Here is a 13,755-nt window from a genome sequence, read left to right on the forward strand (position 1 = left end):
GAGCAGCGGGAACTGAGCAGTGGGAACTGTGCAGCTATTTCATTCCTCTGCGGAAGACTGAAGCGCTAACTGCCCTCCCGGGGCGGATGCTGGACGAGGCAGATGGGCTGGGGGATCGGTATTGCAGCGCTCGTGTTTGCAGCCAGCTTTGCACAACGAAAGGTATGAGGATTTTGCAAATGCTTCAGGGCAGGGCATTAAAGAAATTTTTGACCTGAATGGGGAGAGGCAGCTCTAAAGTGTAGTTAAAGGTAACCCTATAAAGAGTTTTTTGGCTTCATTTGAGTTGATAGGTCTGTGCTTCATGCTGCTGTGGTGCTGCTCAGCCAATCCCACCAGCACTGCCCCTGTACAGCATCGTCCCCCTGCCCACGTCACTGCAGCAGGAGCTGCCCTGGGGCCCTCCACCGTGGGTCCGAGGCGCTGGCACTGCTGCTTGTGGCTTGCCTGCACCTCCGGAAAGGCTGTCCCCGGAGGGTGGTAAGGATGCTGGAGATGACCGAAGTAGTCATCATCACTTGAGGAAAGACTTTACACTCAGAACCGCTTTACTGCATTGTCTTTAATCACAGAAATCACAACAGGCCAGGTGCATTGCCGTTGCTACAGGCCATCATTCTTTATAAATATTTAACAGCACAGGAGAAGTATTCACATGTGGCTAAGGTTAGTTACACCAGCAGAAATGCTAAAATACTCTCTTCCAGAGTCGAGTTCTTAAGGAAACAACAAATAAAAATCAGTACCACTGAGTATTGTTAGCCAGGCTCTGGGGGTGCTTTCTGGCTGCGAGAAGCCACAGCTCGCGCGGGTGCGTGTGTGCCCGAGTCCCCGCGTGGCCGGGTAGCGCAGACCTGCTGCGCCGGGACCAAGGGTCAGCGTCGGCACTGCCTGCAAAGCGCAGCCCGGTTATCCATTCACCAGGGCACTGGGATCGCGGGCAACACCAGGGCTGTGGGGCATCCACGTCATCTGCCTTCACACGACTCTACCTCACACACATTCACACGGGCGTAATTTCTTCCCGTCTCTCGTCTTGCCTTAGCAGGCCAATGCGAACTTCTGGCTGCCCCATAAGACAGCAGGGCGAGGGTTTTTATCGCTAAGGGACCCTTAATTTTCTTCTCTCTGAACACAGTGAGTGGCTCTGGGATGGGTCTCACCGCTCACCGCAGGAAGACGCCTACCCTACCGGCTTCATAAAGTACACACAATACCGCCATATAGCTAGGACCGACGAGCAGCAGGATGCAGAAACAGAAAAGTGAATGTACAAGATGCTCTGCAATGAGAGAAGCAAAGTCCCTCTGGTCTTCTCTCAGTGACTCGGTCTTAGAAGAAAAGGGGGAAGGGACACATATTTGACCAAGTCTCTTCCCAGGCAATGGGTGCTGACTTCAGAGGGGTTTCACAGCCACAAAGCGAGACCACTGTCAGCCAAGGGTGGCTTTTTCTCACTTTCATTCACAAAATGCATCTAAAACTACTTTGTCAGTACAGTAGCATCTCAGTGGCAGAGAAGGCAGCACGCAGCATGTGTCACACATCTACAATCACCTGCCATCTTTGCCCTAAAACCACTGTATTTTTTCAATCATATTGTTCTTTTCCTATGTGCCCCCACTGTTTTAACACATAATTTTGTTTATGGAACAAAAAGTCATTAGTCCGTTTTAGTGATGATTCCACAGCAACTACTACACTGCAGCAGATTCATCCCCAGGTATATCCTGTCTGTAGTAAAACCAGCTCTGATCTCGATCCAGCACTGGCTTACGCACATATTTACTTTTGTCTATGTGCACAGCTTTATTGGCTTCAATGGGGCGGCTCATGCACTTGAAGTGAAATGCAGAGAGTCCTTCATGTGATTTTCTTAGCAACAGGAGCAATCCCAGAGGGAAAAACTGCTGTTAAATTGACCAACAGCAGGCTGTTATTCAGGTAATTTGGAGGATCAGGTCAACATGTTTAAGCGAAGATGTACATGTAATTTTTCTTTAAGCAAGGATCCGCTTTTGCTGTTGCTAAAATAATAGTGACACAGTTTCTAGGGAAATGCAGAAGTGCAAAACAGGGAATAAATTCATTAAACTGAGAAGAAAGAGACTCCAATTCTCCCCCAGGGCTGTGAACTCATGGGAGGGAGAGGCAGACGTCTCACCAGCTATTACAAACAGACCCAAAAGACAGTAAATACTGAAACTGACTGAACACTGATGCCAAATATTTGCCCAGTGCTAAAAAGCAGCACAAGGAAAAAGTACAGGAAAATATTTACTCTCTTCTCTTGACAGCCAAAGAGATCCCTTTCTTTCAAACAGCTAACCTGAAGCATACAGGCTCTCACCAGTTCAGCTTCCCCTTTCAAGTCTGCCATAACAAACCTGACTGCTGATGTAACTCCAGAGTTTCCAGACCCAGGAGCTATTCACTTTGTAAAAAAATACAGACGAAAATCATTTAAACAGTGAAAGATTGGGAAAACATTTTAAAAGCCCCCAAATGACTCAGAAACTGAAGAGCCGTAAGACCCTTGGCTCATCAAACAGTCCTCCCCTAGGTGTTTTAAAAAGCTACTCTCTGTGTTTAACATCAAAGCAGTTTTGTGAAAATGTTTTGACCCTAGGCACTCCGTATACTTGAAAATACACAAAAATATCTGCTCCTTGTATAGCTGGAGTTTTTCTTCTGGCTTTTAAGCAAAAATTGCTATTTAAATGAACTCCCATATTCTAAGCAACAGAAATTTAATGGCATGATCTGAGCCAAAAATCTATTAAACTCTGGTTCCTGAAAGCAAGTTTCAGGGGACTCAGCTCAGTAACTACTTGCACATGAGTTACTAATGACCACCACAGCAGGACTTCCAAGCATCCCTTACCCTAAAACAACCCAAAAGAGCAAGCTGGTTTAGGAGTTAAAGACTAGACTAACTTTTCAGAGCAGCTGACAGTTTTTCATATCTCAATAAATAAAGGACAACAAGGTTCATGCGAGCAGCAGAAAGCAACCTGCAAAAGCCAGGTGATGGGCAGAATTTGACACATTTTCTGAAGTTCTTCTGCAGAAGCGGCTTTAAACTGGAACAAACTGTTCTGAATTGCCCAGTTAAGCCTTTATCTGGCTAAAATGACCACGGCAGAAGGCCCAGCAAAGTCGCTGAAGCTGAACGTGAGAAGGGCTGGCTCTGGCTTGACACTTCACAGTGCTGAGGAGTGGGAGCAGGCTCACTTGCAGCCTTGCACTTTCCCCTTCACAGTCACCTCCACATTTGTCAGGGAATTAGTCAGTTAGGGACAGAAAACAGACATCAGATATTAAAGCAGATGAGGTGCCACCTGTCTGCAAAGGACAGGGATAATGAGCTTAAATTAATTCGAACTCCCAAAGATAAAATCTGTACAAGTTAAAACACAAAGGCAAGGCAAGACACAGGCGAGCAAAGCAGTATATGCTTCAGCTTCAAAACCATGAACTCAGACACTCCATTTTCAAGAGCGCCACACTGTCATTTCTAGCTCTTAGTAAATATACCGAAAGGAGAGCATTCACACTGCCTTAATAATTTATCCAGGACATCAAAACTGAAAGTAGGACAGCCCTTCAGTCCCTCAGTGCTGAGCAATACAGGATGGCTGATAGGAGTAATAAGACACTGTGTGAAGACAAAGGCCAAACTTTCCACTGATTCAAAGGAGTCTCCTGCAAGACAGCTCTGAGCAAAGTGGCTAGCTGAGGCTTTCCACAAAGGAAAAATTTCAGCCTCCCCCTCCCCTTTCTTTCCTGCTTATTCAGATGGGGGGAGTCTGTAAGAGTGAAAGAGTAGTTTAAACTCCCAGTGTTAAAAGCTGGTATCTAGAGATTAAGCTTTGCTTTACTTGGATGTCACTGGAAAGTTTTCCATGCGCATTCATAAACTATTATGAGTAATTTCTTGCGAAAGCATTTCTCCTTTAGCCCTGTTGTTGCTCCTACATTAGACATTGCCCTAAAGCAACGGAGATCATCTTGTTTAAAAGAGTATCAGCCCTGTCAGTGTTTTCCAGTATCCCCCAAATGGAGGCCAGAACACACATGCATACAGGGTGCTCTCAAAGAGCTAGCAAAAGCAATTCAACCAATTCAAGCTCACTTCCAGAAGCCACTTTCATATCATTCCGATGCGCCGCCTTTGCTGCCACAGAAATTTCAGTGAGGAACCATCTGCCAAGGATTAGCTGGATTATTTACTAGGTAACATTCAGCTGGTGTTATTTCCCACCTTGGTACCTTAAGACAGTCCTAAAATCACAGTCAGGTCTTAAACCCCTCCTGGACCTAGCATCAGATGCAGGAGACAAGCACTAGGTCCTCACTCACATGGCGTGCTGAGATGAGTGCACTCAGCGCCTTGCACAGTCAGCCCTGTGTATTTTGTTGCGCCTGATTCATGCTGCCTAGATATAGCACCCATTATATGCTGTGTCAGCTCCCATCCTTTTGCTATTCATCATATGGAGGCCCAATTAAAAGCTATAGGGAGCTCACACATTTGGGGGTGCTGACCAAACTGCACACCAAAACCACTGAACTTGGGAGTCCTGAGCAGTTCTAGGCCAAAGCAGGATGTCTGCATTTCAGTCATGACAAGCCGACACAGGCAGAAGGGTGCTAGTGGGCCACTATTGCCCACCCACTCTAAAGCAGATGCTGGTGCCTCTGTTTATGTCTTAGCATAGCAACTTGCCCCACACAAAACAGACAGCTGCGACATTCATTAGTGCCACAAGAGACAGGCTGCTTGCTGCACCTCGCACTTCTGGTAAGGAGAAGGCAAAAGCTTTGCTGAGGTGGCTGGAAATGCCGTTCACTTGGCAAGGAAAAGGCAAACTACTGCTTATTGGGTCAAAATACCTTATCGTGACAGATGTAAAAAGCAAGGCTGAGCCTGGGCCCCGTTCCAGCTGAGAGAGGGTGAAGCAACCCACAGGGCGTGCTTTGTATGACAGGGCCCTTTCTGTTCTGCAATGGCAGCACCAAGTGAAAAAAAAGAGAGAGTATAGAGAAGTGCTACCCACACCAGTCTTAAAGCGTGCGCCAGACTTTACCACTTCACAGTAAATAACATCGCAGGTCTACCATTCAGCCCTGAAGAACTGCTTTGAGAATTAAAGGTACTCCATGTGAGTACATGAGATGGAATTTGACTACATGGTATGAAGTTCAATCATCTCCCCAGCTACATTCATACTACAGGGAAAGATGTTTGGTTGAACCATGGTGGGTACTCAGCTTATGCTCATTTCTGGTGTGTAAATGCCACTGCTCAACTAATTTACCATAGTTTCCTCACTAAAAAGATCTTCAAGAATGTTATTCAGTCCATTATCCATCAGAACTGAATTGAAATTTTTAGCATGGACACAAGCGCATTTAACTAGTTTTCCACAAAACACATGCTGAGAAGGGCAGGTAAGTCCTCATATTGCATCTGGGACTTTAAAATAAGAGCTTTTTCTTAAATAAAAACTTGGTATCTGTATATGAGGGTCTGCATAGCATTGGTACAGAACAAAGACTGCAGGTACATCTACCATATATGTAACACATAGTGGGGGGGGAGATTTCTCCAACTATAAAGCAAGGGGGTTCGAAATGGGAAATAATCTACCTTTCTGCTTTCCTCAACAGAATAGGAAATAAGGGCCAGCCTCCCCAACCCTTTGCTCAGATAAGCTGTTATTGTTCGTGTGAGCAAATCTGTTTATACCGATGACTGGACTCATTTGAGTACAGGTTGTGGAGCTGGGCTCTAAATCCCTGTATAACAAAGCCTTCATCATGATCTCGAGTTTGTTCCCAGAACTCTAAATAAGCACTGTTATGAAATGGATTTGTGTTGGGTAAACACTCTGGAAAGGAGTGGCCAGGCTGGGGACTGAGTTGTGGGGATAAACTGGGAAAAGCTCAGGCAAATGTCTGTGTACAGAGAGCTTTTTTCCAAAGTGATTTCTGCAAGCAACAACAGGGATGGATTACCCCGGCGTTCACACTTCCAGCATCCAGGCCTTTCCAAATATAATCCACTATTCAGACTCCGATACAGCAGACTGGCCCCCACATATGCTGACACACAAGCCCAGGCCCAAAGTCACCACGGTAGCTTAGCCTAGCTTGTTCCAGTTTTTTGTTCTGTCTGAAATGGGATGTCAGCCTCCAGCTGCCAGTCAGCATGCCTGGTTTGCGCTTGGAGAGTTGGTGCCTTATAAAGCCAGACTGGTATCAGTGTTCAAGGAATTAACCAGAAGGCCTGAGCAAGCTATTCTGAATAGAGCTCTTTCTTTTCGTTTCCTAAAGAATTAAAAAGAGAAAGAGAAAGAAAAAGAGAGAGAGAGAGAGGGAGAGAGAGAGACTACCTAAAAACTGGTATTAATAAGTTGGTATCCTCAGGGGAATTTGATGAAATGTGCTTGTCGGAAAATGCTTAGCAGGCTGAAGGAACGTTCCCAGCGGGCAGGCAGGCCAGCCTCTGGCGTTTTAATTGTGCATAGCATGATCTGAGTTCATAGACACGACAGTAAGTTGTGCTTTTACTGAAGAATCTTTCAAAATGAGCCAAAAGGAACCTCTGGAGAGCAGAGAAAGGCACGTAAAAGTAAACTGATCAGTTTGGATCACGTGCCACATTCTTGGTCAAGTAGACATAGTTTGATACAGCTGGAACTCACAAGCATACAAACTCTGTGAATCCAGCAAAAAATCTCTTCTATCCTTTTACAGGAAAACTGTTGACTGGAGAAAAACATGCACACAACATCAACTGAGGGTGAGGAGAGGGAGATCACGTAACAAGTCTTCTGTCCAGGCTTTTGGAAGTCAGCCACGCTGGCTAGTAGTGATGCTGGTACGCAGCTGCTGGGGTTGTGCCATCCTCTATGTGTTTCAGATGACAGGAGTGACAAAGCAAATGTTCATCTAGTGGGTAACAGCGATGCCCGTCTTCATCATTGAGTTCCATCCCACAGTCCTGCAAAGAGAGGCCATACAAATTATTGTAATATGGCTTTACCATCCAGTGTCAACTGAGGTCTGGTTCCCAGGAGGATAATTCTGCGAAAAGGAGAGAAGACACCTAACTAACAGCTCTTTCCTAATATGTCCTGAGTATTTGTACTTGTCATGAGAAGGAAAGCATCTGTCACAGACATTTTTAAGGGCAGCCTTGTATGAATTTGTTTTAAATAGTTTTAATTAGTAAGTTTTATCCCATGCTGAATTGCACCCCTATGTATTTTAAATGTGTTCATGTTTTCCTTTTACTTTCAGGTAGAATTCACCACTTCACATTAAATTAATTGCAGCTGAAACTGGCCTTTTGAGGCAGGGCCTCCTTTCACTGCATTGTGAGCACAATGATGGAAGACATCTATTTATTTTAACTCATGTTTAAAAGCTGGCATTTCTTGGGATTTTTTCTGCAGACGTAACCTTCCCCTCCTCCTGCCCACACATACATTTCCATGGGAGTGAAGGAAACTTACACCGGATACGATCAGTCACCACCTTAGCATTTTTGAACAATCTGACTTGGAAATCAGATACATTAATGTGATCTGGAGCTCAAGGTTTCTAAAAAGCAGCAATAGAACCTTATTAATTCACCACATTTCCTTCATTAACAAATAGACTGCCAAGTTTTAAAAGCAGTAATTAGTTTTTGCCCATAATCTTATGGGCCGCAAATGAAATCACAGTTTAGACACACTCTGGAAAAACTTTTGTCCTCAAACTGGAAATTTCTCAAGCATTGGTAACAGGCAGTAAGGATCTCACAATGCAAGCTCTGAATTGCTCAGCTACTGCCATCGGGCAGAAGGCGATTTAGTTTGATTTCTAAAATAACGCTAGTTACGGTTATTAAGTGCCCATTCCCTTAGAAAGCTGCTGACCTACCTCGCAGTGGTAACATTCCACGTGGTAATCCTTGTCCATAGACACAACCCGAATTGTCTCATCAGAACCCTGTGAGCATTCAAGCAGAAGAGAAATTACAAAACCAGAGGATTACAGGAGGATCAGACTCTGTAGATTGCTTCCTGCAATAACATGAATGTTGAACAAATGCATTTGGGCTGCTGGCTGGAAACCACGAATAAATCCTGCCACCTGCAGTTATTTTTACAGTAAAGCTTCATCATCGACTGACTGCAGATATCCTCTGCAGTTTAACATCAGAAATGTCACATCTATCCCAGATTACTCATTAATGATTTGGTAATTTCAATACATCAAGTTTCTCAGCATTTTAAATTGGTTTTGCCAAAGATGCATCTCCTCCAAGTATTAAAATGAGTCAGTTGCAGAGGGATCACAAAAGGCCACTCAGGAGCATCCCCAGCTTTTATTGCCATGAAGGAAAGGTATTCCAACATAGCACTAAAAGCAGCAAAATCTTGCAGGAGATGAAGTAGCCTGGCTCAGTGGGAATAAGCTGCATTATGAACAAAGGAAGGGTCACATCTGCAGCACAGTATACAACCCTGGGCCAAATGGTTGCAGTCTGGAGGAAGATGTCATCTCTCCTCAACCAAAAGGACCTATGTCTTGACACAGGGTCAAGTGTGAAGGAGAGCCAGACCTTAGACACAACGCTCCCTGTCCACAGGGAATAAGAAATAAAAGGCTCTCACCTCAGAGGGCAGAATGGGAAGTCCACATGCTGCACATTTTGGAGCTAAAACTCTAGAAAAGCAATGAGAAATAGAAGGCAAGTTACAGATCAACATTAAAGAAAAACCCCATATGTTCTTGGTGATAAGCTGAAAAGCTGCAACTTATCTACAGGAAAAATCATCATCCCCAAAACACAATTTTATTTTAGGACTGATCAAACATCACCATATTTGTCTCCAATGAGTCCTCTAAGTTGTTACTGTGGAGGGGAAATAAAGGAACGGGGCATATATGCAGGGACAGATAGATACACACAAAGGATGACTCTGCAGACCCTATGTTTCCTAAGGAAATCAGCCCAGAAAAAAGAGATTCCAGGGCTGCCTTGATGATTTTTAATTCATCAGTGCAAGAGCATTCTATTTACGAATGAATATTATATTTGATCCATGACTAATTGCTGCTTACTTATTGCTCCTGTGACTGACACAGAACTGACCATCAGTCAATAAGCCCAAACCTTTCTGAATGGGTCCTGCGCCAGTCCGGCAAACAGCTCCCTCTGTCACCTACAAAAGACCTGTTTTTCCCCAGGTAACTAATTTTACATTGAAGTAGTCTCAGAAAAAGAAAATCACTGCAAAATTCTTGGCTGTTACTAAGCAAAAATGATTTGGTGATTTAGAAGACAGAATGGGGAGAAACTGAGCAGGACTGTCTCTCCAAAAAACACATTAAAAGAACTGATTAACTGGCTCCCCTGCACTGGGGCAGGATCATGCTGAGAGAAAACACTAAGGCACTGTAAGGCTCCTTAAGGTTCTTTAATACAGTAAAAATAATACAGTATAATTGACAAATATTAAATGAAATTACAAGGAAACGTGTATCCTTTCAGAATGACACTGACACATAAATGGAAATAAAATTTCAGCACAATACAGAACAATTCCAGGGAGTGCTTGAGCAACATTTCAATACTCTGCCCGCTCAGAAAATGAGGCAAGGAGCACAGCAAGCCAAATGGACACTCAAAATGTATGCAGCTCTAATATCTTAACTACAAGCTAAGAGCACAGTCCTTTTATTTTCCTGTGTAAAGGCCAAGTGATTTTTAAGTGGATTTTTCAGTTGTTTAATTTAGAGCTGGATAAAAATTTTGCTTTGTATCCAGCAGTGATTTCTAATAACATTCTTGGCTTTTTAGAAGTCAAACTCAGCCCTGCAACTTCTCAAAAGCAACTTGCATTGATTTCAGAAGGGATTCACAGTCTTTACTTCAGAGTGGACTAATTTCTTACCTCACTGAACACTTTATGAGCATTATTTGACTATCTCAATTTCCCTGTGAGACCAGTGAACACTATCACCACTTTGCAGAAGGGGTAGCTGAAGTCTGGGGATAAGTGACTTCCTCATAGTTACACAGGAAGCTAATGGCATGGCAAGGAGAGACATCAGGAATTTCTAAGGTCTAGTGCCATCCCCGGACTTCTGGCTTCTAGTCCTGTTTCTGTTTTACTAATCCATACATTGCAATTATCTGAAACGTTAAAGTAGAGGCTTGTTGATTGGATCCACTCTGCTGCTTATTTTGTCCTTACTTGTGGTAATCCCTGACACAGTAGATTTTGTTTTCAGCATCTACAGTGAATGGCACGCCATCCAGACACTCGTTGCAGACGACACACCGGAAACAGCCTGGATGATAGGATTTCCCTAGAGCCTGCAGGATCTGCAATAAACCAAGAGACAGGAAAAGAATGCATGGATGGGCATTAAAGATGAAAATAATATACTCACAGTATTACATCAGACAGTGTTGCACAGTCACCAGCAGTGCTGTGCCTTTTTTCAGGCACCTCATCTAGAGGAGTTTACAGGGATACAAAGGGCAGCCGGAATCAATACATAACACCTGGTTCCAAAGAACAGCATTTTTAGCATGGGTAAGGAAACAATTTACAGAGTCTCAGACAAGGTATTTAGCATTACAAAGGAGAGAAGTGACAGAATTTAAGGGAGAAAATAATTCCTGAAGCCAACAGGTGGAGATTTCTTAGCATAATCAGAAAGCAAGATGTACCACACCAACAAAAGGAAATATATCTTTACATTCTCTGTGAAAGGCTGAAACAAATATTTTAGCTAGGTTTCCACAACTTCCAAGATTTCCAGGAGCTTTGTGCTCAGTAGCCTGGCTTTCTAATTAACACAGACGATGGCAATTGTATTGAACTCAACAACTGTAATTCACTGTTAGCTTTGGAGCAGCAAGTAATGGGTGGAATTACATGCCCTGTTAGCCTTGTGATCAGACTTCTGAGTATGAAATAACTTTTCCAATTTTAATGCTTTCTAGCATAACCCAGGCAAGCTAAGATAATTAATGGTAAGCATTAGAAAACCTTGTGGTGAACTGATTGCCTAGAAATTCATCACTTTTTTGCCTCAGCCATAGTTTTACACCATCAGCTACATGATTATGAATTTGTCTCCCTCTGAATGACCCACACCTGAATACTGCCTGATGCTGGAAAAAGGACCAGATAACCTTTTGAGATGCGACTCACTCGGTGCAAACCTTGAACACGTACCTGTTGTATGCTAAACATAATTGCCTGCTTTGGCAGCATGCCCACAAATCTACTGAGCAGTTTTCAAGGACTTGCACAGATCTGAGGCTCAAATCACATACTCTGGGTCAAACCCATTCCACAGAATATCAGTCCAGTGCCTTCCAGCACACACACAAAGCAGCAACAAGGCAGTAGTTTCATTCATAAGCTACAAGGCAACCCATGGCTTGACTACAGGGAAGACAGGCTCAGCAAGGGAGCATGAGCAAGGAAGTACTGCGGAACCGCTGCACTTCTGAGCGGGAAGTACAGACAGGATTATGAATGCACTGTCCAGGGAATCCCAGAAGGGGATGAAGGAGCTGAAGGCTCCACTTTTCAGCTTGCATCGAAAACAGGAAGAGCAATGGCTCTGTACCACACAGCTGGGTGCTGGCTTCACTTCCTTGCAAGGATGAACAAACGGCTGAGCGGATTTTCTTTCTCCCACCAATCTCACACTAGGCAGACTAACATGAAAACAGAGAGTACTGGATATGAATACATTTTGCTTTTGATGCATTCTTCTAAAAAGCTGGAGGATTTTTTTTTTCCTAATGCAATTATCACTTACCATGTCCATTATCAAGTGACCACAAATGAAGCACCTGTCAGCTGACTGCTGGAAACCAGAATACTGCAAGGACAAGAAAAAATTGGCTTAAAATTTCACAAGGCTAGTCGAGCATAAACAACAGCATATTGTGGGGAGTTATTTGTTCAGTCTTTTTCTGCTCTCCTTACACAAACTGTATTTCCTATTGTTTCGTCAGTATATCAAGCTGTAGATGGGGCAGGCCCCAGAGGATATTCTATAAAGATACCAGATATTCAGTGTTCAGAAGGAGTATTAGTTGTTAAGCTAAGTTGTTAGTTGAACTTGTCTGAGATTGGGGTATTGTCCCAGCTCTCTTCTAGTTTGGCCTAGATCACCTTTTGGCTGCTGTTGCTAAGATCTAATGGTAAGGAACTGACCGTCATGTATGCAGTGTACACCTCAGGCACAACACATAGTCTGTCCAATGTTTCAAATCCTGTCTGAATAGTGGAAATACGAACCGGAAAAAAGAAATATTTTAGATGCATTTAACCAGATGTTCCCATTTTCAGCCTGTGCAGAATATACTGGCAAGAAAAAGAAAATAATTGACTTCTCTCTGATAGAATCACTAGACTTCCTCAGTAAGTGGGCAAATAGAACTGTTCAAGTCTCAGCAAAGTCTTAGTCTGTGAGAGCTCTGTGGGGGCTATACAGCTTTTTGCAATTTTTGCAGTATCAGGGTAGTCATGAGTTTCTCCACCAGCCAAGGAGAGGACTGAGGGGTTACTCCATGCTCAGGTACATTCACACAAAACCCACTGAGGGCAATGGAAAGACATCCATGAAGGTGCCCAAGCAAAAAGAAAGGGAAATTCACTCAGTCTTCTCTAGCCATTCATCTTGCTCTTACATCCATGGCATTTCTACAAACACCCATTCTGAAGGAGCCATCACAACTGACTACAACTTCAAGTACAAGCTCTGTACTGCAAAACCATGGTTCCTCACTCTGCTACTTCCACTACCACATGTGGGCAGCCACCAGATCACAGACCCAGCCAACTTGCTGAGTCTGGTATGTGGGTTAACAGAGGATGTGTAGGGCCAGGGAATCGTACTAGAAACATGTGAAACACAGGCAAAGCTGCAGCGAAGGGTGTGAGTCTCCTGTGGAGTCTGAGATGCAATAGCTCTGTGGGAGCTGCACTGCCAAAGGCACAAGGGTCAGCTGTGTGCTCACCAGAAAATCTTCTTCACAGAACACCTTTCCATTGACAAAATAAAAGGCTTTTCCTCTCAGCTTCCGACCTAAGGAAAAAACACAGGGAGAAAAGAAAGGTCACTAGAGAGTGGGGGGAAAAAAGTATGAGCAAAAACTGGCTGCTGGAGATGCCTTTGGACACAGCCATTTAATCATGCAGCAGAACATCACTGCAAATAACTGAGGTGATCTACGACAAGCACATCAAAGCACCATAGCCGATGACTGAAGACCAGCATCCACCTGAAGCACAGGCCTTCCTAACCTCCAGCGTGTTTTCTCTGTCATGAACAGTCCTCAGTAACTGCCGAAGGCTGATTGCTGGATCCTAACAAGAGACTCGCCTCTGGGCAGCGAGGCGGTAGGTTGACAAGCCTGGACCACCTCCTAGTAGATTTAGCACAGCATAAAACAACCTCACAAGAGAAGGCCCAGCAGTAACTGTGGGCATCCTGCTGAGAGAAGAAAGGGCGTGAAGAGGATAACCCCCAGTAGCTCTTGTTCCTTAAAAATTTCACACCAGTGCTGTACCACTGGAAGGTGCTTTGCCTACTACTAGCAGCTACCAGATAAGATACTGTAATATCTTATCATTCTTATCACCTGATCTGTTGTGAGTAAAGTTCACGGCTGGAGTGCTGAACACGCTTATCTCTGTTCTGCACCAGCACATCCATTAT

At 44.0% G+C, this 13,755-nt stretch overlaps 1 protein-coding gene across 1 annotated transcript in view; it reads right to left on the reverse strand.

The window, feature by feature from the left end:
* Positions 1-542: 542 nt before the first annotated feature.
* The window catches only part of LIMD1 (LIM domain containing 1), a 41,537-nt gene continuing 28,324 nt past the window's right edge, over positions 543-13,755 (reverse strand). The window contains exons 3-8 of the mRNA XM_026094058.2: positions 13,055-13,122; positions 11,848-11,910; positions 10,260-10,390; positions 8,673-8,724; positions 7,936-8,004; positions 543-7,009 (exon numbers count right to left, since the gene is read on the reverse strand). Of these exons, the coding sequence (XP_025949843.2) occupies positions 6,872-7,009; positions 7,936-8,004; positions 8,673-8,724; positions 10,260-10,390; positions 11,848-11,910; positions 13,055-13,122 (521 nt within the window). The 3' untranslated portion in view covers positions 543-6,871. The remainder of the gene's footprint in view (positions 7,010-7,935; positions 8,005-8,672; positions 8,725-10,259; positions 10,391-11,847; positions 11,911-13,054; positions 13,123-13,755) is intronic.

This window comes from Dromaius novaehollandiae, chromosome 2, assembly GCF_036370855.1.
Source record: "Dromaius novaehollandiae isolate bDroNov1 chromosome 2, bDroNov1.hap1, whole genome shotgun sequence".
NCBI lineage: Eukaryota > Metazoa > Chordata > Aves > Casuariiformes > Dromaiidae > Dromaius > Dromaius novaehollandiae.